Source organism: Indicator indicator, chromosome 3 (genome assembly GCF_027791375.1).
Source record: "Indicator indicator isolate 239-I01 chromosome 3, UM_Iind_1.1, whole genome shotgun sequence".
NCBI lineage: Eukaryota > Metazoa > Chordata > Aves > Piciformes > Indicatoridae > Indicator > Indicator indicator.
Genome location: NC_072012.1, coordinates 17,230,393 through 17,253,731, shown reverse-complemented (window position 1 = coordinate 17,253,731; position 23,339 = coordinate 17,230,393). Strand labels below are relative to the sequence as shown.

The window sequence follows — 23,339 nt, the reverse complement described above, 5'->3', positions numbered from 1 at the left end:
GTTATCTCTTTGCTAGGTTAAAACCTTGTAAACAAATGGTTAGTAAGAAAGAACAGGCACCAATGTGTATTTCACAGAGCCCTATTCAGCCATTTTTAAAAAGATAAAACCTGAAGATCCATGCCATGGCCTGGGTGGCTGTCCTCATCAGGAATTGATGCTCCTGTGTATTCATTGCTAAAACTACAATCCTCTTGCATTCCAGTACAGAAGTGTGTTTCAGACACAGAAATCCATCCTTATGTTGTGGGGGGGGAAAAAAGGTAAAAATTAAAAAAAAAAAATTATCAGCTCCAGGTCACTTAAGGCTATTGAGAAATTTTGGTTGTTCCTCTCCTCTTGGTAAAAGTGTTTCTCCACCAATCTTTGGACCTTTTTTCTCCTAGAAACAAGAATCATGGATAAAAAAGAAAAGAGTTAAAACATGTGGTAAGGTATCTTCCCAAACATTCTTTGACAGAAGTTGTGGTAGGGCTAAATTATCTGATTAAATATGGACAGGCACTCTAGGAACCTTGAATTCATGCAACATTGGTCAAAAGCCAACTCCCCCTATTTAAACAAAGCAAAGCTTCAAGAACAGAAAGCAAGAGAAAGTTCCTTAAAACACAGCTTGCATACACCTGTATGTACCTGACAACATGCAGAGCTGCTTAGTTTTGTTGGGAATTCACAAGGGCACTGAAGCAAAGTGTGGGAACAAAAGTACCCACAGAAGAAGCCAGAATGCTGAGCTGCTCAGGAACTGCTGGCTCACACTCACCTTTAGCATCCCATCTCGCTCCCACTTGAAGAGGCCACAGGTGCTGAAAGATAAATGTGGCAGCTGAGGACCACTGTGGTGTTTGCTGCACAAGATGAGGGGGTCCAAAACAAGGCCCAGACCTTTCCCACCCTGCTTAGCTTAAGGGCTAACACTCCTCTTTTAGGGCAACACATGTTAGCTGTGAATGGACAGTACAGAAGCCCCTGTCACTCCTTCTTGAGGCTCATCTCTTACCTGCAGGGATTTTTTGGGAGCCTGTCAAGGGAAATGGCTCGGTTTCCACAAGGACATTTAAAAAATCGCTTGATGGCTTCATGCCAGTGGTAGTCATGGTTATCCTGCACACAGGTCTCCAGAGGCTTGAAATAGGTGTAATTACACTGTCAGGGAGGAAGGAGATACATAGAGCATGTGAAACCTGTTCAGTAGGTTGGTGACAGCTGAACATTCAGAAGAAAGCACCTCTGCCTTTTCCCGCCCTGAGGAACCCACCAGTTGGAGAGATCATCATCCCAGGCTTTGTCACTACTACTCCAAATGTCATCCTTCCTTCTCTGCCACCACCCCTCTCAGCAACGAACAGGGCCCTATGTGCGGCCCCAAAACAGGTAGGAAAGGCAGTGAGGAAAGGACCAGCAAGGGCTGAAACTCCAGGAATGGGAGGTAACCCCTTCTCCCAGAATCTGGCTCCATTGCTCTTCCTGGTCCATTGCAAACTCCCTGGAAATAAGGATAGAGGAATCCCACCCAGTATTATTTTTCAAGGCACTTTGCTTATTTTGAGCGTCCTGACACCAGTTACTTCAGGGAAGAAACTGGTAAGTGTTTTCAGGACACCAGCACCCAAGAAACTCACTGGTATAAACATCAAGCTGAGATGTTCAGCACAGCACTCACTAAACCTGCCTTCCTGGTGCCTTCAGGCCTCAGCCGCCCAGTGCACAGGCTGCTCTCAGCAGCAGACATAAGGAACAAATCTGCCTCCATTTGATCCCTGCACTGGACTACAGCCAAGAGAGTAGCAGATGGGAATCTGCAGGATGGTCCAGCATCATTTTTGTACTATCCATATTCCACTGCCCTGCTGCCACCCTGGCTCTGCTTCCCTCACCATTTTACACGTCACAACTCGACATTTCACTTCTTTAATGCTCCTCATCTTCTCTTCCAGTTCTTCCTTTTTCACCAGAGGCTGAAAGTATTGTTCCTGCAGTTGAGCCTCAGCCTGTGGGAGCATACAAAAAGGGTTGGTGGGAGACAAAGACAGGAAAATCCATTCCATAAATGTCCTTAGGGCAAATTACTACTGGGCCTGCTTGAAGTAAACTGCAGTCTGGGAGGCCAGAGAAACACCAAATAATCTCTTGTTCCAATAAGTTCATATAGCACACACGCTGTGCTTCACCAACACGGATGGGCCACCCCTGAGATGTACGAGGTGGGGGGCTTAACAACAGCAGGTATTCCAGTCTTGTTCAACATCTTTGTTGGTGACATGGACTGTGGCATTGAGTGCACCCTCAGCAGGTTTGCTGATGACACCAAGCTGTGTGGTGCAGCAGACAGGCTGGAGGGAAGGGATCCATCCAGAGGGACCTTGACAGGCTGAAGAGGTGGGCACAAGCCAACCTCATGAGGTTCAACAAGACCAAGTGCAGGGTCCTGCATCTGGGTCGTGGCAATCCCAAGCACAAATCCAGGCTGGGCAGTGACTGGCTGGAAAGCAGCCCTGAGGAGAAGGACTTGGGGGTGCTGGTGGATGAGAAGCTCAACATGAGCTGTCAGTGTGCACTTGCAGCCCAGAAAGCCAAGCAGATCCTGGGCTGCATCAGGAGAAGTGTGGCCAGCAGGTCAAGGGAGGTGATTCTCCCCCTCTACTCAGCTCTGGTGAGACCCCACCTGGAGTACTGCATCCAGTTCTGGAGCCCCTATTACAGGAAACATATGGACATGCTGGAACGTGTCCAGAGAAGGGCCACCAGGATGATCAGAGGGCTGGAGCACCTCTCCTATGAGGACAGACTGAGAGAGTTGGGGCTGTTCAGTCTGGAGAAGAGAAGGCTCCAAGGTGACCTTCTTGTGGCCTTCCAGTATCTGAAGGGGGCTACAAGAAAGCTGGGGAAGGACTTTTTAGGATATCAGGTAGTGATAGGACTAGGGGGAATGGAATAAACCTGGAAGTGGGGAGATTCAGGCTGGATGTGAGGAAGAAGTTCTTCCCCATGAGAGTGGTGAGAGCCTGGAATGGGTTGTCCAGGGAGGTGGTTGAGGCCCCATCCCTGGAGGTGTTTAAGGCCAGGCTGGATGAGGCTCTGGCCAGCCTGATCTAGTGTGAGGTGTCCCTGCCCATGGCAGGGGGGTTGGAACTGGATGATCCTTGTGGTCCCTTCCAACCCTGACTGATTCTATGATTCTATAGTGATGAAATAGGCTCAGGCCAGCAAGGACAGTCCAGGGAGAGGCCAGGTAGCTCCTGAGTGGAATTGGTTCTTAGCCAAAATACTATGCCTCAGAAGACTTTAAGACAACTAGGACTTCATACCAAGAGGTGTCCCAGACAAGAAAGCCCCGTGCCACTGGAGGTGCTGTACCTTTGGGAACATGCTCAGCAAAGGTGACCTGGTATAGGTGATTCTGCTTTGGCAGGGGGGTTGGACTAGATGATCTCTCAAGGTCCCTTCCAGCCTCTGACATTCTGTGATTCTGCAAAAGGTCCCCATGGGAGAAACTCAGCCTCCTAGCTCTCCAGGGCAACTGCTGGCACTTTACAGGCTCCACAACTTACATGACTCCCAGATAAAGGTGGTAGCTGTCTTTATGTGGGCAAGATGTCAAAATCTGAGGGATAAAATAGCAACATGGCTAATTTGCTTCTAAGGCAGAAAGATTTCTTTGATAGTTCAGTAACAAAGAAGCTTCACTGATACTTCAAAACAGAGGAAAAAAAATTAACCTGATGGCACCTTGACCTTGTGGCTGTGCAATAGCACTGACTTGCAAGCACTCTGCCCTCTGTGCTCAGAGAGATATGACCTTACTTATCAAGACAATTTGGTGCCTATGACATGTTTTGGTGCCTGCCTGTTTCTTGCTGAAATCATCATGAGGAATCCAGACAGCTCCTAGTTCTGAGCCCTCAGCCATGGCTGGATTGAGGCCATACCTCTTTCAGGACATCTGTGTGCTTGGACGTGGCATTCAGGATTTCCCGGAACTCTTCTGACTCCAGATAGGCCAGATGCTCACGCCGTTTCTTTTGGGCAGGCTCCAGTTCATCCAGACCTAGGGAGATAAAAAGGCTCAGTCCTACAGAGACCAAGTTCAAAACAAGGTTGTGATCTCCAAGCATGATCACTGCAGGAGATTTTGGAAGCCTCAGGTCAGTCAGGCAGACATTCAGGTCAATGAGCAGCCTTTCATAGTTCAGAAGGATATGAAACCAAGTTCAAATATGACTTCAGAAAAAAAATAAAAGCTTTTTTTTTTTTTTTTTTTTTTTAAACAACAGTGCATTTTCTTTCAAAGCACTGTACTAGGAATTTTCACATAACTCCCAGGGAAGCAAGTAGTGTTGCCTCCCTGACTGATGGAGAAGTTTTAAAGGGAATGAAGTAATTCATCCAAGACCACAGTAAATTACCAGCAAAAAACTCAAGTTCCCACAGAGAAAGCTCTGAGCAGCCTATCTAGAGTGAGGTGTCCCTGCCCATGGAAGGGGGGTTGGAACTAGATGATCTTTGAGGTCCCTTCCAACCCTAACAATTCTGTGATTCTAATTCAGATACCTTCCCAGATGGGACTGTTTCTTGGTTTCATCAGCCACGCATTACAAATGCTCAAGCACCAGAAGAAAGGGGACAGAGATGAGGAGAAAGAGCCATCAGAGATTAGGTCTCACACTCTCCCCACAGGCTTAGAGATTGTTTAGCCTTTGCAAAAAACTCTTTAAGCTCTAAACGTACCTAACTTGGCCTCTCTTTGGCACATAAAGACCCAAACCCATGAAGCAGTGCTCCATCCCTCAGGACATGAGCTTATTTTTGCCATTCTGGAATGTAACGTCACATACCATTCTCTGCTTCGGTACCTTGCAGATGAGCAACATTTTTCACAACTCTTTCCAAAATTTCTGTGACCTCATCAGCATTGGATCTTTTCCTCTTCACACTGTTTGGGTCAGTTTTAGCAAGAATCTGGCCTTTTGCTCGTAGTCGGTGTATGGCAGCCAGCTAGAAAACAGAACAGAGAAGACAATACATTGGTTACCAGTCTGGCTCCTGTGTTCCTGCTTGCAGAAGCAGCAGAGGAGGTCTGTCAAATGGAGGACACAGGATCCATGGATCTGAGCACAGAGCAGGCCAAAGAGAGGCTCAGCAAGGCTGCAGCCTAATGCCACAGACACAGAGGCCCTGGAGTAGCTCTGGAGGGTAACTACAGGCAAGATGGTAACACAGACCTTGGTACTAACGACTGTCAGGAACTGAAAGTTCCTTGTATGCTGTGAAGTCCAGTCTGATCCCACAATCAGAAACTTGACTAACATCAGGACTAAGCTAGCATATCAAAGTCTCCTCTACTACCACAAACCATGCGTCTCATAACCTCCCTTTTGTAACACCTACAAGATTCAGAGCTGTTACCTTTTTGGCTTCTGCCAAGCTGTCTAGCTTTGGTGTTGGAGGTGGAGACTTGTCAAAGAAGAGGATATCTTCTCCTTCTGAGAAGCCTGTGCCTAGTCTGGGCCTTTGAGGAGTTGACATTTTTGCAGCTTTAGGAAACTCTGCCCCAGGCGTTGGGGAATTGACCAAGGGCTGTCTGGAGGAGGATGGCAAAGCAGGGCTGCTGGTTTTACTTGTGTTCTGGAGAAATCTTGTAAGACAAGAACAACTCATTGAAACAGGGACAAGAATCAAAGAAAGGTTTAAAAAAAAAAAACAGGTAAGGCATGCAGACTGATCTTCCAATAAGTGGCCTTTGACCACTAAAAACAAATCATGCATCAATTCAGACATTCAGGAGAGGAAAACAAGACAAGGGAAGGAATTCACTGGGTTGCTGAAATCAAGAGTGACTTGAAGAAGTCACCAGAAGGACTGAATGATTAATTGCTTTCAAAAAAAAAAAAACAACAAAAAACAAAACCCCAAAAACCCCCAAAACCAAAACACCAGAGGGAGACGTCAAATGAGGCTGGGATGTGGAAGCCAAAAGCACGGAAATGGGCTTCTTTGCAGAACAGGTAGAAAAGCAGGGGGACTCCTTCTCTCAAGAGTCACATAAATGTATAGCTTTACATAGGTCCTGGTGAAGAGGTTAGACAGGTTTATGGGGAAAAAAATAGTAAGAATTCTTCAGAGATATTGTGACAGGTATCATCTCTAGCTTGGAAAGTCCCTGAAATACATAATGTTGTAGGCTGGAAGAGTATTTTGGTGAAATATCATTATGATTGTTTCTAGTCTTATTATCCTTCTTCATGTTCTGTTTTGGCTCCTGTTGTGCCTTTTGCAACTACATCAGTCTCAGTCTCACCCAGGGTGGCTCTTCTGAGGTTGTTCTTAGGTTTGTTAACAAGATATGTGCAGAACTCTAGGCAAATCTTAAGGCTCAGAAGACCCTTGCAGGCCAGCAATGAACAGAACCAGGACTCCTAATCCCAGCTTCCTACTCTAATCAGCCTCTTCCCACCTTGCCTTCCAGCTGTTGGGCACTGTGCTGGAGCCCTTGGTTCTCCACTGAATGCTGCAGTATTTACATTTAAATGAAATTTCTGTTAAACCAGCAAAACACCTCCCGGAGTTATGCTCAAGGCCACAACGGAACCCTTCCCGTCCATGTCAGTATCTATTACCTCCTCTGAATCTCTTCAGATCGCTTTTTTCTGGCCTCCAGCAATTTCTGTTTTTGTTGCTTGAGCAGTGCTGAAGCTGAGATAGATTGGAAACTGGCCTCTTGCTTCTTTTCAGCATCTGGGAGAAAACCCCAAACCAAACCAAAATGAAGAGCCACTAGTGTTTGCTCAGAAGGAAGCTGAGTGTTTTCAGGAATGGGTTTTACTTCACACAGAATGACAATACCTGCTTTGGTCCAGTGTTTGCAGAGGTTTCGTGCTCCAAAAGTTGGCTGTGCCAGCAGTTCCTTGAATTCCTCAGAACACTGCATGGGTCTTTTTGCTGCACCTGGAGCATAAGAAGCATAGATACAAAAGATCTGGAGCCAGAAAGAGAAGCAGACCTAGCTCAGAGATGGAGGAGAGTGGTCTAAGTTGGAAGAACCCCCTGAGGGTCACCTGAGTGAGCATCTCCTCAAAGCAAAACCAACTTCTATGTTATACTTCGTTGCCCAAGGTCTTGTCCTCACAGAGCACATCAGAGAGACATTTCTGCCCTGTCAGCAGTTTCATCAGTCAGTCAGTTCCCCATCAGCCTTGGCTGTCTGTGGTGTTCCCATCATTCCTATTTTCAGATTGCTTGGAAGCCCTGAAGCCAGCACACCTTATCCCTGGAAGGTTAAGAGCACCTAAAAGCTAGAGACAGGACACACACTCTCTTGTCTGAAATGGAGGCAACTGAGGGAACTGAAGAATGTTAATAAGAGCTCTAAGTTGCATCTAGGGCACACAGTTCAACTAATCTGTCCTCTGCTCTCCAACGAGCACAAAGAGGGCATAACATTAAGTGCTTCACAGAAACGAAATGGAGGCAGAGAAGATTGGTGACATCCCAACAGCTATGGGCTTTGAAGATCACAAATAAAAGCACTAAAAACAGGCTAGGTACTCAGGAGGTCCCCTGCCTTGCAGATCTGACTCCAATTTATACTTAGTATTCTTTGGAAGTTTTCAAGATTGGCAGAAGTCATTTATTTTAATCAAACAAAATAAATTCCCTGGTTCAAAGTTCTTAAAACTTCCAATTCCCATTAATCTGGCAAAGATCTTCTGTCGCTGTCCAAAGACAGAACAGGAGACTTAATTCAGGGGCACTGATGAAAAAAAGATGCATGGGGCCACATAGTTGCTTAGTTATATTTGCCTTGCAGCTGCAGTCTCAAGAGGGAAGATGAGTTTTGATCAACTGAGAGAGCAGCCTGCAAACAGCTGTCTCTATAGCAAACCAATGGCCAGTCTCATTCAGTGAGTAGCAAGGTCCTGAGGCGTATCTACACATTAAGCTGGAAATATCTGGGAAGGTGAAGAGACTACATGGGTAGTTAAGTACCAATTTTCTGCTTGGTTTCCTGGACAATTGCATCAACTCCTCTCACAACCAGGTTGGAAAGAGTGGTTTGAACCTTCCTTTTTGGCATTGCAGCTGCTGCACTAGAAAGAGAAAACAAAAATAGAACATCAGTTTTCCCATGCTTAGAGCAAGGACAGGAGCTCAAACATTAGCTCCATGCTTCAGCAGAACTCCAGCCACACTAAAGGGCTGGATCCAGCTGTGACTCAGGTATTTCCACAGCTGTCTCAAGGGGGATTTGGATGAAGGACCTGGCCCCTCCATCCTAGTTATGAGATCCATTTTTATCTACTGATCTTGATCACTCAAGATGTGGGGTGCACTACTGTCTCTTCCTTAACAGAGTGGTACTGCAGTAATTCAGCTGAGGAAGAGAGGAGGAAATACAGAATACACCCAGTCTGGGATTAAATGCAATGAGCCCTAATGAAACAGGGCAAGGGAATGGCACTCAAAAGTGCTCATCTGGATGACTCCAATGCTCAGGATCTCACTAAAAAGTTCATATCTCCTGAAACACAAAGCTGCTTGGCTTTACAACGCAATATTAATTTGGAGGTAAAATCACCCCATATCACATCTTAGTGCTGCTAAAATTTTCCTATCAAGTAGCAGCTCTGCTACTCCAAGAGGCCAGGAGGATTACACTAAATGTGGGGTGTTTTTGACTATTTGGTGAACGTGCTTACGTCAAAGGGATCTCTGACTAGCCAGACCCCCTGAGAGACAGCTTCAGGCTCACTTATATATATATATTGGGGGGGGGGGGGAATTCTGTTCAAAAGCAAGGGAAATAAGTAGTTTATCTTACACTGAGGCAGCATATGCTGCTGAAGAGACACCTCCATAGTAAAACCCATCCTGACACAGCCTCTCCTTCAAGCTGGGATTCTTCCGACCAGCTTTTCTGGGAACGCGGCCACCAGAGAAGGTGGACTGCAGGTCTGCCCGCTTTGAGCTGATCTTCTTGTACTGGGACTGTATGTGATACTGACAGTATTCACAGTCTTTCTGCAAAGCAAAGGAAGAGGCTTGTTGCAGAATTGGCAATGACAATTTACTTCATTCCCCTCACTCGTGCATTCTTCTATGGCTAAACTGAAGTGACACCTCTGTTGTAGTACTCCAGCACTGGAGCAGCTCCACAAACACATGCCCACAGACCAGCAACAGAAAACAAAACTAAAATTGCCCACAGTAATCACTGGTAAGAAACCTGTGCATCAAAGAGTTTTGAGGCTATTTCTTGGCTCAAGTCAACTCACAGTCCTGGACCTCTTGCCCAGATTCTGTACTTTTGCCTTTGAACTGTATGCAGCTTTCTTACTGGTATGAACACAAAGAAAAACTAACACCAGAGCAAGGTATTTCATGCACTCATTTCAAATTAATCCACCAGTTTTCAGTACTACTCTGTGGGAGTTTAGGACCAATAGTAGTGAGCCTGCTAGTCAAGAGAGAGCAGAGCCATGAACATGGTCATTAAAGGTGTTCTTTAACTTTTAACCAAAAAAACAACCAACCAACCAAACCCCCTCCATTCTCACTCATACTCATCTGCCCCAGATTTGTATAACTACAATTATCCCACAACCAAATATTTTTGTCACTAATTAGACAGCCTGTTCCTTCACAAGGTTCTTCTACCAGACAGCCTCTGTCTATGGTTTGTTCCAGGTGGCACTGGCACATCTCACTGACACTGAGAGCCTTGTCCACAGCACCTCCTGGAGTGGGTCTGCAATCACAGCCTTGTTTTGTTACAAGTATCTTTGTTACTTGTCTTCCTCCCACTCCATGTACTGAGTTCCTCCCCAGTTCTTCGTTCCTTCATTTTCTCTCCCCCTTTAAGAGCTCCACTACTAACTACAACCCTTCTGACTTAGACAGGGTTCCTTTCAGGTATCATAACATCACCACAGCCATGAAGTGACATAGGTCACAAGTAATTTAAAGTAGTACAAGTCAGTACTGTCCCCATAAAAACAATCCCCAAACCTTTTTCACCTCATCTCCAGTGCCCTACATTCAGGTATAAGTAATTCCAGCAGCCTGCAGCAATGCTGAACAAGGGAACTCATTGGGTTGAGACCATCCCTGGAAACCACAACCATCTGGAAGAAAAACCTCCTATTGTTTTATTTTGGATGACTTCTCTAGTACAGTGCATGGAACCTTGCAGCAGCACAAAGTAAGGTGTGGAGATAGCAAGGGTCAAGACCATCTCTTGTCACTGCTGTACCAGCTTTGTGTTTAGGAAACTACGGCTGCTACTACATCAGCTGTAGTTTCCTCTGGGTTTCATTTCTCAGTATCTCCATCCTCTTTGGTCAGTTACAAGTCAAGATTCAGAAAGAAGTTGAATAGTTGGAGCATCACAAGATCAACAGCCAGATTTCTACCAACAGCTAAAGGATGTCCTAACTACAGAGATACAGACCAGGTTCACAATCTGTGCACAAGGATCTCCGTTCTTCTTCCTGGCTTTACAGGTGCCCATATCCAGAGCTTCTCCCATGAGGAGAATCTTCTGGGGATGGTCAACAGACAAACACACCTAGAAAGAAATCAGAACATGCCTTGAGGAGGATTTGATGGGTGTCTCTCTCAATGTCACTGGTTTAGCTCTGGTCCAGTTTGGTACCTCTAGTTTTAACAATGCTGTTTTAAAATGCAGGCTTAGTTAAGAAAGCCACATGTCCTGGTCAGATTGAGAAAAGGTTCAGTTAAAAAGAAAAAAAGAAGAAAAAAAGATCATGTCTTTCTCATGAAGAGATGAAAAGACGTTGGACTTCTGTGCTCAGAGCCTCAGGAAACCAAGGAGCAGCAAAGGCAGATCTAGTTGTGCTCTAAATATGGTCCTGCACAACTGCTTGGCTTTGATGCCATCATGGCAACCACGTTGAGCAGTGGATGGGAAGAGGAGATGGACTGGAGCTCTGTCTCTCTGTGTGTCTAGGTCCGATCAAAACAGACTCCTGTGCAAGAAGAGTGTCTACTTCAGCCAGAGATACTGAGAGTTGTGTCCGTAGGTAAGAACCACTGAGAAGTCAGCTTTGATGTTGTTCTATGTGTGTGTATTATAGCCAAGAAGAACCATTCTTAACAGTGAAATTCAGCCCTTACATGAAACCTGGAATGACTTTCTACTCACCAGCAGGACTTTCTACTGCTTATTCATGGTAATTTAAGCAATTCTATAGCTTAATAGGCAATTAATGAGGTTCTTAATTTTTCCATTTGGAGAACTTAAAATGCCAAACACTACATCACCAGCAACTAGATTGAAATTTCCCTTGTCAGTAAAAATGGTTTCCATTACAGAGCAATTAAAAAGATATTTTTAAAAAATTAATCTATTAGCAAAATGATGCCACCATAAATGTTTTTATACATACAGAGAAGTATTCAGCATGTTCTGCATTTATAAGTAATTGATAAAGCAAGTGAACTACTATGTATCAACTTACTATATAGATTGCATCATTTCTTTAACAAATCAAATATCGCATCTTCTCAGTCATGATTTTGGAATCAGGGGACATTTTGCAATCACATCTGAGGCTTAAATTAGAAGACAGAAATGAGCTTCCCCACCTTCTTCAGCTTTGAGAGACCTCTAGGCTGACATAGGCATTGCCCTGAAGTAGCTAAATAAACTGAAATGAAAATACACTCCCTGCATCTGTGGTGGAGCCAACTATTACCAAGAGCAGATGAAACACTTGAACAAACTCTAGTTTTAAGTACTTAATAGAACTGTTGTGGTGCCACACGGCCAGGAGCAAATACATGCCACGCAAATATCTGAATGCAGTTCAAACTGCTTAGTCAGACTGCTGTAATTCCAGACTTAACATCTGTTCTGAAGCTAATTCTCAAACAGATATGAGAAAGTTCATCTCTGGGTTTTTGTCTGCTGCTGATGGGCAAGAGAAAAGTCCTCTCACCTCATCTGAGCCTTCTTTAGGTTTCATAGGGTTAGCATTGAGCAGCCCGATGACTGTGCCTTGGTCTGTCTTCCAGTGCTCTTTGTGGACCTCACCAAACAAGAAGAGTGAGACACACTGGTTGAGATCCCGTAGGTCATTCAGCCGCCAGATGCTGAAGGTTCTGCCCTGGAACAGACATTGGCTTTTTTTCAGTTCTCAGTACAAGGACACTGACCACATCCCCTCTTGCTGCTGATTCACAAGAATTGTTCCAATTTTCCTGCCCCCAGCATTCTCCTGAGTCAGAAAAGCAGGGTTTGTAACCACAGCAGGGATTAGATACAGTATCTCCAGCCACACCACACAGACTATTCTGGGATTCCTACAGGCCAAAATAGCACAATAATACTGCTACTACCAATCTCTCTCATAGCAAAGCTGGCCAGCAGTCTTGCTTGCTGAATAATGAGGTTTTTACATTACTGAATACAAAAAACCAAGGCATATCCAGAGCTCTGCTTCACCAATGATTTTCTATAGGACATGTACACCATCTAGGTCAGAATGGCCTCTAGGAAAATAATGGAAGCAGAATGTGCTAGTGCATTTAAAAACAAGAGGGCTATCCAGAACAACTGAGAGTCACAGCCTTTTTTTTTCACACTGGCATTTAACATCTAGCAGTGGACAAACAGGCTAAAGACAAATTTATGCTGTGGTTGCATTAGCCAATGCTACTGTCTGGGACAGTTGCACCAGATAAGCTTAGGACTTAGCCTGAGGACTAAAAGCAGCATCACTGCATGAAACGAGATGAGCCAAGATGTTTAATACAGCAGCTTTTCATTAACTACATGGAGTTGGATGATTAAGCTGAAAATCTAATTAGTTTCTCAGGGAAGAAGAGCAGCATTTCACTTGCCCTGAGCAAGCGATACAATGAAGTTACTTACATTGTTTGCGCTCTGAGGAGTCACCTTCTTCACTATGACTCCAAACGTTACCCAGTCTATTTCTTCCAGTTTCTCTGCAGCAAGTTTGCTCTTCAGCTGGGACAGTCGAATGAGCTTCCGGTTAGCCATTTTTCTGTCCATTTCAGCAGAAGACACCCGGGGCTTTCTAGGTCAAGAGCAAGTATGCAAAAGAGAACACTTAGAGACAATCAAAAGCATCCAACATTCTCCTGGGGAGACTATGTCTTGATGCAAAATGCCTCCGTGCCTTAGCTCACCCTGAAGTTACTTGAAACAAACCCCTTTGGTTCAGGACACTGTACAAATACCAGAAAGCTACTGATCACGCTGGGTTTTGTCCAAATAGCTGCACTGCAACTTCAGCCCAAGCCTGCAGTAACTCTGTTCATTTCAGGAATGACTGAATCCGACCATGTGTGAGCGTGGTTTGGAAATCTAGCACCGTTTCTGGTGAGGAAACACACCATGAGTATTCAGAGACCTCTTGTGGCCACAGCGAGTATGGGGATTGCGAGTGGCTCCAGGAGCTTCTCAGCTTGGAGCAAAATCTACTCAGCTGGAGCACAGCTGTCTTTGCACGTGCCCGTTGCTTCCCTCCTCCACCAGTGAGGACATACCATGGAAAGCAAGGCTAATAAAATGATAGGTTGTTTTGTTGGAAAAGAGGAAAGGAAAAAATAGAAATATGGTACTAAGCCATGGGCCTAAGTCAATGTCACCTGTTTATTGATCAAGTAGCCACTTGCTCTGGCTTTGTGTAACATCCCCTAATGACAACTGGTTTGATGATGTATATACAGCAAATCAGGAATCCAGTCCTCCATGCACCACAGGACATTGTTGCTTTGTCTCTCATTAATGGAGGGTTATGCCCCCAGAGATAAATCAGTGATGGGCTGCTGACCTTAATCTCAGTCCTGAGAAGGTTTCCACAGACACAGGCTGAATTGTTGCACTGGAGCATGGAGGCATGTGAAGAGTCTTCTCTCTGGTCACCTTACTGGGAGTGTTCCCTCCTGCAGACTTGAGAGGTTGGAATGCCAGACTGAGGACTTGCTGAGGAGGGGGAGTTTTGTTCTCTTTAGCAGGAATAAAAAAAAAAAATCTTGATAATGGAAGAAAATTTCTAAATAAAAACATCCCTAACTTGCACCTGACCAGAGAAAGGACTCTATATAATGAACCTAAGAAGGTATAAAACTGTCTTATCCATATCAGACTGGCCTTCCAGTCAGATGGGAACTGACAGCTCAAGATCAGTTACATGTAATGCAAGCAATGAGTTCTGCCTGCTGAGGAGCTTCCCACAGCATCTCTTATTTTCCAGGCAAGCTAAACTGTAGGACATACATATACAAGCTAGAGAGCTGTCCAAGTTAACCATAGCACCTGTTACAAAATTACAACAATATTGTCTGTAATAAGCTCTCTTCCACTGTGACCAGGCTCCTACTGGTGCACTGACTAGAGTAAAACAATCCCGGATGTGTCTGCACTACTGCTGTGAACTAGACACTCTTAGCAGTGTGCCTCAGTGAAGGGCAGGCTGAGAATGGTACCTGCTGAAGATGCTTTTGATTTCTGGATTCCTCGCTTGGCTGATGGTACAAGACTGCCCAGCTGGGCTGAGAAGCATGGTGACTCTTGCAGCTTCTGAACTTTTCTTTCCTTTAAGGGTGGGCAGGGAGATGTACCTGTGGACAGGGAAAGAAAAAAATAGTATTTAAGAGATCTCAGGATCTGGATTCAAACACTCAGAAGTGCTCTAAACTAAGTAATTCTCTGAATAACAAGCCCAAGCCAAATTTCCTGTATAATTTTATTACTACACCTTATAAGCTACAGCAGCAAACATAGCTGTATTTTCTGGGTGTATCAACATCTACCAGTAAGAAGGGACACTTCCTTCTCTGGAGTGCTTCATTCATGAAAGCTGCATTAATGGAAGATGCAGATACCAAAACTGTTGCTTATTGATGTACTCTGTAGATGCAGGAAACAACCTGTGTAGAAAGATACCACATCTCCATTCTACCTGGCTACTCAGTGTCCACTTCAGGATTATCTGGAGTCTTGCCTACAAATTGCATGCTGGTAGGCCAGCAAATCACAAACCCATTTAATTTGCCTCATTACCAGGTGTTTTCTTCTCAGGGCCTGAGCTGGATTGCTGCCCAATAGCAGTCTTCTGCAACTGCTCCTGTAATGTCTTCATCTGTTCTTGCAATTTTCTCAGCTCAGCTGGTAAAGAGAGAAAAAGTAAAAGGCTTATAATGAAGACAGCAGGAAGCTATTGCAAATGGGGATTTATGAGTTCCCTGGAAGTGTGGCAGTTTCACTACATTATAGAAACTTAGAAAACAAAGACCAGAGCCACAATACAGATTTACTTGATTCTGCATAGCTCACAGTGAAGGGATGCTTTTCCATGCAGCCTGGAGCTAATTCCTCTCATAAAAATATTTGACCTCACTATTTTCCCTTGCCATGCTTCATATCTTTCCCACTGAACATAAGACAATCTAAATGGCTGATGACTGCAATAATTAGCATTAGCTTCCAATGTAATCAAATATGAGGCCTAGACACAGGATGGCTCAGTGGCCAGGTTTGCTTCCTCACTAACTGGTATGGAAAAACCTCCTGCTAATAAGTCCTGAGGGGGAAGGGAGAGTTGTGCTGCTGAAAGATGCCAGGCTAACAGCCCTGAAGACTGAAGCAGCACTGCTCTTCATCAGACAAGGTACAGGTAACATAGGAAACCTCTGTCCTGCTCAGCAGACCTAGTTTAGTTTCCCTAGCTTGCTTCAGTCCTTTTTTTTTTTTTTTTGTCTTTTGGGATAACAGGATTGGTGAGTTTGTCCTCTGAGCACTGAAAACTGGACTTTCTGTATTCTCTGTCTGGGAACCATCCTAAACTGAGAAGCAGCAGACCCTACCTTCTGCATGCTAGCTCTCTAGAGAAAAGATGTATAGGATAAAACAGATAAAAGATTCTGTTACAGAAACCTTGCAGTTCTTGGTTGGTCTTCTCTTTTGCCTGACTGGGAGTTGAAGTAGAGACAGTTTCTTCTGCTTCCTCTTCTTCCAGCAGATCATCCACATCTCCAAACAGTGTAGCCAGGTTCTCCTTCTGTTCCTCAATCAAGTTTTCCTCATTATTGACCTCTTCAGTGTAGGATGCATCATCATCTGCATCAAAGAGCTCATCATATTCATCTGGTTCTCTCTCCTCACTGTCTGGGGCATCTTCCTCCTGAGGAGAATTCCCCTCCTCAGTTGCCTCGCTTTCTTCCAGGAGGGAGGCCAACAGATCCAAGTCATCATCAGCTAAGGCAAAAATTCAACTCAGCATTACTTCGTTCCAGTTTAAGGAAAGCTGCCACAAAATAAAATATCCATAGTACTCTAATCACAAGCTAATGACAACCAAAAGTAATTCAGAACAGTAAGTAGCGTTCTTAAAAAAATGACTCTAATTTTGTCTAAATGAAGATAAAGCAGCTCCTTGCCATCTGGCTGGACAGAAACATGGTTGTAGATGCTCTAAGTTTATGATTCAGGCTGGATGGTCAGCAGAAAATCTGCAAGCTACTTAGTGCTAGCTTCTCCTCCTATTCAACTGCTTGTACAACAGCTGCTGTTACAAAGAAAAGCCTTGGGACCTGTAAAGGTGTATCCAGGAGCTCTACAGAGACACCCAGGTGGCTTTTGCCAACAGAAGCTGAAGAGGCAGATGCAAGGCAAGCAAGAAAATATATCCTCAGCTATACTAAGAAAACAGAAAACAAAAGGATTAAAGGGACAAATAATGGGGAGGAAAAATCAAAGGAAGAGAGAGAGATAGGAATGGGACAAACAGAGCAGAACTGAACATCAGGACAAACCAAGAAATTTATTTAGCCTTTGCTGCTGAAGAATACAAAACCAAAGAAGGGATAGAGCAGCCTCACAGCAAAGTGTCAACGATGAAGGCAAGGGACAGCCTCAAAGGTTTCCAAAGCCTCAAAGTGAAGTCAGTGCAACATAATTTCCTTTGCTAAAAGGTTTACCAAGTTTTCTGAACACTTGAACTTATTAACTAACCTATTGGTCAGAAGACGACTTTCCTACTCAACATAAAAGAATGCTTTCCTCCTTACCATCCATGATTTCACCAGGATTTCTTCAAGAGCCCCTCAAGGAAAAATCTTCTCTGTTACGGGGAGAACAACAGTGATACTGTTAAAGTCGATATACATCAACTAGAAATACATACTGTGTTCAGGCTCCTGATTTGATGATTTGCAGACTATCAGCCTGATTCGTTTACAGCTGCAGATGAAGACTCCGGTAAATTTAAAACCCTCATGTATATTTTCTACATCTGAAGACTGACCTGTCGGGAACTTGCTGCAGCATAAAGGCCTTACTTTAGGAAAAAAACCAGTAACAAACACAGATTTTAAGAAATGCTCACTGTGTTCTTCTAGTAATAACCATTTCCATCTCATAAGTCCTGTGACAGAATAATAATTAGCATTTAACTGAAGCAAATCTACTGAAATGGATTCAGTCTTCATTTGAAAATGGAAGGCAGTGAGGTTTCACTCTCACACAGCACAGTTCTATGCATAAGCAGACAGAAATGGCCAAGGGAAGGCTGGATACCAAGAAATCTACTGAAGATCCACACACTCTGTGCTTTCAGGGCTTCCTGCTGCAGACTTTGGTTTCGCCCATAAACTCTACTTTTAATAGCTCTCTCTTGCTCCATGATATTGCGTTTCAGTAAAGAACACACAGGAGCAGGCGCAGCTTGCGACCACCGCAGTGCCCCGGGCTCCCGCTGCCCCCGTCTTGCTGGTGACACTGGCCCAGTGATCCACTGGTCATGATGGGAACCAGCCTGGGGCTCAAGCCGCGGCGGGCTTCCCCAGAACCTCCCCCTGCCTCTCTCCTAACCGCCAGCCCCGGGCTCAGCTATACCGTGCCCGCCGCCTCCTTCCTTCCCACGGACCCCATCGCTGCCCCCAGTGGACCCCCAGGATCTACATACACACACACAAAGACACCCCAGAAGATCCTCCTTCCCCACACTCATCCTCTGCCCGCTCGGCCACCTCCCCCACCCAAGGAAACACCGACCTCCCCCAGGGTTTCCCTGAGGGGTTTTCGCTCCCTCACCCCAGCCTCTATTCTGCTTTCCGGACGCTCGGAGCCGCCGCACTCGCGATCACCCCAACCCTTCCCTCTCAGGGCCCCGCTCACCGCCAGCCGCACGCTGCCCGGCACCCGCCAAAATTCCAAACCGCCTCAGCCCTCCCCCGCGCATGCGCGAGCGCGCCGTTCCGCGGTGCGGCGGGGGCGCCATACTTAGTCCTGGTAGCAGCGCTGCCGAGGGCTTCTCCCGGCACCATTATGGTTGTGGGCGAGCGGGGAGAAGAGGGATGTGTGCTGGTGTTTGGACCAAGCGAGGGGTAAGGAAGCGCTGCTGTGCTGAGTGGAGTCTCGGGTGTCAGGGTGACGCCGTCATGCCGTTGCTAAGCGCCTCAGCGGAGCTCTGCGCAGTGCCGCGGCCTGCCTTTTTGATGCGAGGGCTGTCTGCACAGCTCTGGGATGGCTGTGGGTGAGCCCGCATGCCTATGTATGCTCAGAGTGGCTTCCAGGAGCAGTTACAGCAGGCACCGTAGCCGTCCGAATTACCTAAGTTACCTCAGAAATTGTGTTAACCCAGCAAATTAGGGTATTGATGTCCTGAGAGGATTTTTAGTCTGGTTCAGCGTTTCTTTGTTATGAGCAAACATGATTCTCTGAGAAATAATATTTCTGAACATCTTATAAGCTCATTGCTCTAGTCCCGTTCTCCTTGTATCAATTGTATTCTATATGCAGAAATCACACCTGAAAGCCACAAGGCTAGTCAGTCATTCAATCACAGTCACAGAATGTTTTGGTATGAGAGTGCCCTTTAAAGGTCACCTAGTCCAACTTTCCTGCAGTAAGCAGGGACATCTTTAAATAGACCAGGTTGCTCAGAGCCCCATCCAACCACACCTTGACTGTTTCCAGGGATGAGAAATCTTTCACCTCTCTGGGCAACTTGTATCAGTGGTTCACCACTCTCTCTAAAAAATTGCCTCCCTGTGGCTAGTCTAAATCTACCCTCTTTTTGTTTAAAACCATTACTCCTTTTCCTTTTACGACAGGCTCTATTAAAAAGATTATCTCCACCTTTCTTATCAGCCTCTGTTAAATAGATCAAAAGAAGTATTTGAGCTTGGATCCCAAGACTCTTGCACTTAATCCATCCTGCAAGACAATATACAAAGAGAGAGAGATTGTCTCTGGTATTTAGAAGCCAGCAGAACAAGTACCAAGTTAGAGAAGATAAATTAAGGACAACTGTGATAACTGAAGGAATTGAGATGGCAGAAATAAACTCAGAGATAAATGGTTTGCTGAGCAGTTGAAAAGTTCTGCTGATTAGTTGTCAACCAAGCTGTGTGGTGTGTTTTTGAGTTTTCTCCCACGCATGCTGGGCAAAGTCATTCTGGATGCATCTGCATGTGTGATGCTCATGCAAAAGTGTTCCAGGGGAGCCCATGAAATGAATAATGACAGGAGCTGGGGAGGAGGATGTGGGTGTTGAGAGCCCAAGGAGGGTCCTCTGTATTGCTGCTCCTCCACAACAGAAGCAGAAAACTACCTTGTGCCCCACCAGGAGGCAGTGTAGTTTGTATTCAGGTGTCTTAGGGTTCTGCTCTTTGCATTCCTTATCCCCTGATTTGTACAATTAGACATACAATTTTATCTTTCTGTGAGGACCTACTCCAGCTAATGCCCATGTCTTCCTGTTAGTATTCCTGTGCTAAGATCCCCTTCTCTTTCTGAAGTCTCTTAAAATGATTAATTTTGACTCGATAGATGCATAAATAATTCCTCCTTTGTCCTTTCACATTGATTTTCTGTGTTTTCATTAAGGCTAATGCTCCTTAGATGAAATGAGCTCTATTATCATTCTATTAGTTTGATTTTGGCCTAGTAGCATTTCTATCAGATTTTGATCACTGTAGAATCCATAATTATCACAAAGCACCTCTAATAAAATTGGATTCAGGGGAAAAGCCCATAAATCCTACTGTCACAAGAAACTAATTAAAAGCCAATATTCCATCTGCTAGCAGTACTTGTAATTGATGAAGTTGCAACCAAATTAATTACTCTTTACAACAGCTTTCTGTCAGCTCTTGAGTTACCTGAAATTTTGGATGAAACTGTGTGAGAACATGAGATACATCTGACAGAAAACAAGAATCTGGATTCTGCAGGAGATAATCAGAAAACAGAGACAGCCAGCAAAACAAAAGTGACTCCTCACTTTAAATACAAGGGCACAAAAGGAATTGTTTCTCCTGGTAATGGTAGCTGAGAACTCACTGACAGCATGACATGAAAAAAACACTGAAGGAAGATTTTCTTTGGCCCAAGAAACACCTGCAGATACTTTTCTTGTAGATATCTTATGAATATTCATCTGTTCATAGCGAAACATAAATCTTACACTATTGAGGCTTTGGGTTTGAATAAATCAGGTCCAGAATAGCTTCTGTTTCAGATTTAAGACAAAATATTGAGTAAAATACTGAGTCACAAAGCTTTTTATTTTTAATTCTGTAATTGATCTGTTCAGAAATCCTCTGTGATTTGGATCTTCATCCACCATATCATTTTGAGAAGCACTTTTTAATGGAAGTAGGATGACAGGAGAATGTATCATGCACAAGCACAAAATATCTGCTCTGACTTGGCCTGTTCAGTTGTGTTAGCCAGCATACCTGAGGCTTTCTCATACAGAGTTGTTCCATTCTCCTTAGCTCACCATCACAACATAAGCTATATATAAAAATTCCACTACACAAGCATCTTTCTCACAAGCTGTACCATTCTTCTAATGTTCAGAATGTCAGAGTACAGAAGCATGTTGATCAGCCACATGTGACCTTATCTTTACTGTTATTTAGAAGAGAAGCACTCCTGACCCAGTGCCTGAGAAGCTATGCTGCTCTCCAATAGCCATCACTGATGGAAAGCAGCAATGCTTGGACTTTATACCACAGCTTCCCTTCTTTTCTTTGAGAATGGTCTGCATGAACTTGTCTGAAGCTGCATGCCCAGTGGAGTTTTCCATGTGCTAGAACATCTCTCCCTAAATCAGAACCCCTTTTCCAGGTGCACAAATATGCCCTTTCTCCTCACCAGTCAAAACACTGAGCTGGAGAGAAAACAAGGAATGGCAAAAAAAAAAAAAAAAAAAGAAAAGAAAAAAAGGGCTTCTTTTAACTAATCTCTTTTAAAATTGGAACCCAGCATTTCTGGAAGTGAAGTAAGTCACAGTAAAGGCCATGGACCAGTTACTTTCGGTCACAGAGCATAGTCTCATATTTCTTTCAGGCAGATGACACAGCTCATAAGCCATGTCAGGGAGGATGAACACATGATTCCTTCACATACACAACGCTGCAGTGAGGGTGGCAGATGTGTAAAGAGATCTGTTTGAACACTTGGTCTTGCCTCCCTGGTGTAGTGCTTGTGAGGAAGAGACTGCCCTTCTGTTGCTCAGCATTGACAATCGCTGTCTCCATTTCTGGTGCACATGGGAACTGAGAAACCCTAGAGTTTAGGACTAAAACCACTGCTAACTGTAGTCCTATCATAATTTGTCCTGACATTTAAGACCTTTCAATATATACTCTGACTGAAACATAGTATGTACCATAACAGGTGCAGAAGTAGCTGTACTTTTCCAGTGAAGAAAAGGTGGCATTGATGGAAATCTGTTAAGTCTGATGCAGCGCCACCTCCTTTGTCCCTTGCCTGATTTACTGAATCTGATTCTATTTCCCGTAACTCCTGCAATGGGCTACAACAAACACTGTCATCATAGCTGTCAGTTTTCTGTTTAGAAATTCCCACTTGGGACTACTTGAGGCTCGCCTGATGAATAATTAATGTTACAACAGTCTATTTGCCCTGATTTAGTGTGTTCTGAGTAGAATTCATGTCCTTTTTATTTAATAAACTTCATGATTTTATTAGACTAATGCTGAAAATCTAGCATTCTGATCAGACTGTGCAGTAGTAGTAGTTTATGGTAACTGTAGTACTATTCTAAAAGAAGCTGGATACCTGAAAAAAATTAACTACTTTCACTCATACTACTTCCGTGGGAAGCTGTTGGGCCATGTAGTCCTTCAGGGGAATTTTAGGTGACTGTCTCCATAAAAGACATTTCCCTTCTGCTCATTTCTTTCTGCAGTAGGAATATGCAATTGCCTCAAATCCAGAGACAAATTCCTGCTTGCCTGTCTTCATTCTGCGCAACCTTTTAGCTGGTGAATCCCCCAGGCATACCCCATGGTTACAGTAAAGTTTTGGGATCAGACCACCCTGTGTTTTGTTCAAGCTGCTACAACTGTACAAGCAAAAACTAACTACATTTTGGTATCGTTTTGCCCTCTACACAAACCTAATCCAGTACAGGTGCTTTAGTGCAGTTTAATGCAGTTTCTCTTGCATTTTATCTTCTAGAGATCCAAGTATTTCCACAGATCACACTGCCTACATTTGGCAGATTCCGGCTTCATAACTCTCGCAACCCTGTACCTCTGAGACCAGGGCACTGTCAGGTCAAATCAGAAACATTCAGGCTTACTGTAATGTGAATGTTGAAGTAATCAAGTGGAACTAAAAATAAAAAAATGAACTTTCATGTTCAGGCTGTGTGATCATCACACCCTGCTCTTTCTGAACACCAAGTTCACCACTCTGGCAATCAGAATGAAGTGGACTGGTATATTGGGTTTGACTGAGCTGGAGTTAATTCTCCTCAAAGCATCCTTCCAGTGCTGTGTTTTGCAGTATTGTAACTGATAACACAGCAGTGTTTTGGCTGCTGCTGAACAAGCATCCAGGCTGTGTTTTTCCAACATTTCCCCACCCCAAGAGTACACTGAGAGATGGGCAAGATTTTGGGAGGGGACACAGCCAAGCCAGCTGACCCAAACTGGCCAAAGGGATATTCCATGCCATATGACATCAGCTCAGATACAAGAACAAAGTGAAAGAAGGAAGTGTGGGATATTTACCCATGGCAGCTGTCCTCCAGAGGAACCATTAAGCATAGAGAGCACTGCTTCCCAGGACCGACCACCATCTGCTGATGTGAAGCAGAGATGAACATCTCTCTGCTTTCACTTCCATGCGGTCTATTACTTTGCTTATCATTATTATTATATTGCTTCTATCTTGTAACTGGCTTTTGTTATATTTTCCCCTCTCCCCTGTCCATCTAAGAAGGGGAGGGACAGAGTGGCTTTGGTGGGCATTTGGCCCCCAGCCAGGTCCAAACCAGCACAACTGCGCACAAACAAACCTTGCTGGTGCC

General features: G+C 44.5%; 1 protein-coding gene across 1 annotated transcript; it reads right to left on the bottom strand.

Annotated features, from left to right (window-relative positions):
* Window positions 1-298: 298 nt before the first annotated feature.
* On the bottom strand, window positions 299-17,095 carry MCM10 (minichromosome maintenance 10 replication initiation factor). Its single transcript, XM_054399664.1, has 19 exons — window positions 17,056-17,095; window positions 15,923-16,243; window positions 15,050-15,154; window positions 14,473-14,607; window positions 13,818-13,992; window positions 12,893-13,058; window positions 11,958-12,125; window positions 10,448-10,564; window positions 8,819-9,018; window positions 7,987-8,087; window positions 6,844-6,945; window positions 6,618-6,735; window positions 5,407-5,635; window positions 4,836-4,995; window positions 3,930-4,048; window positions 1,878-1,991; window positions 1,001-1,146; window positions 764-806; window positions 299-382 (listed from the first exon to the last, which is right to left on the bottom strand). Exons 1-19 carry the CDS (start codon window positions 17,060-17,062, stop codon window positions 299-301), a joined length of 2,610 nt encoding a protein of 869 aa, XP_054255639.1. The 5' UTR covers window positions 17,063-17,095.
* Between the last annotated feature and the right edge of the window lie 6,244 nt (window positions 17,096-23,339).

Excerpts from the sequence above, each read along its gene's own strand:
- MCM10 (XM_054399664.1), bottom strand. Across the intron at positions 14,608-15,049 it reads CCCTGAGAAGAAAACACCTG|GTACATCTCCCTGCCCACCC; the intron begins GTAATGAGGCAA and ends CCCTGTCCACAG. Across the intron at positions 4,996-5,406 it reads GCTTGGCAGAAGCCAAAAAG|CTGGCTGCCATACACCGACT; the intron begins GTAACAGCTCTG and ends TCTGTTTTCTAG.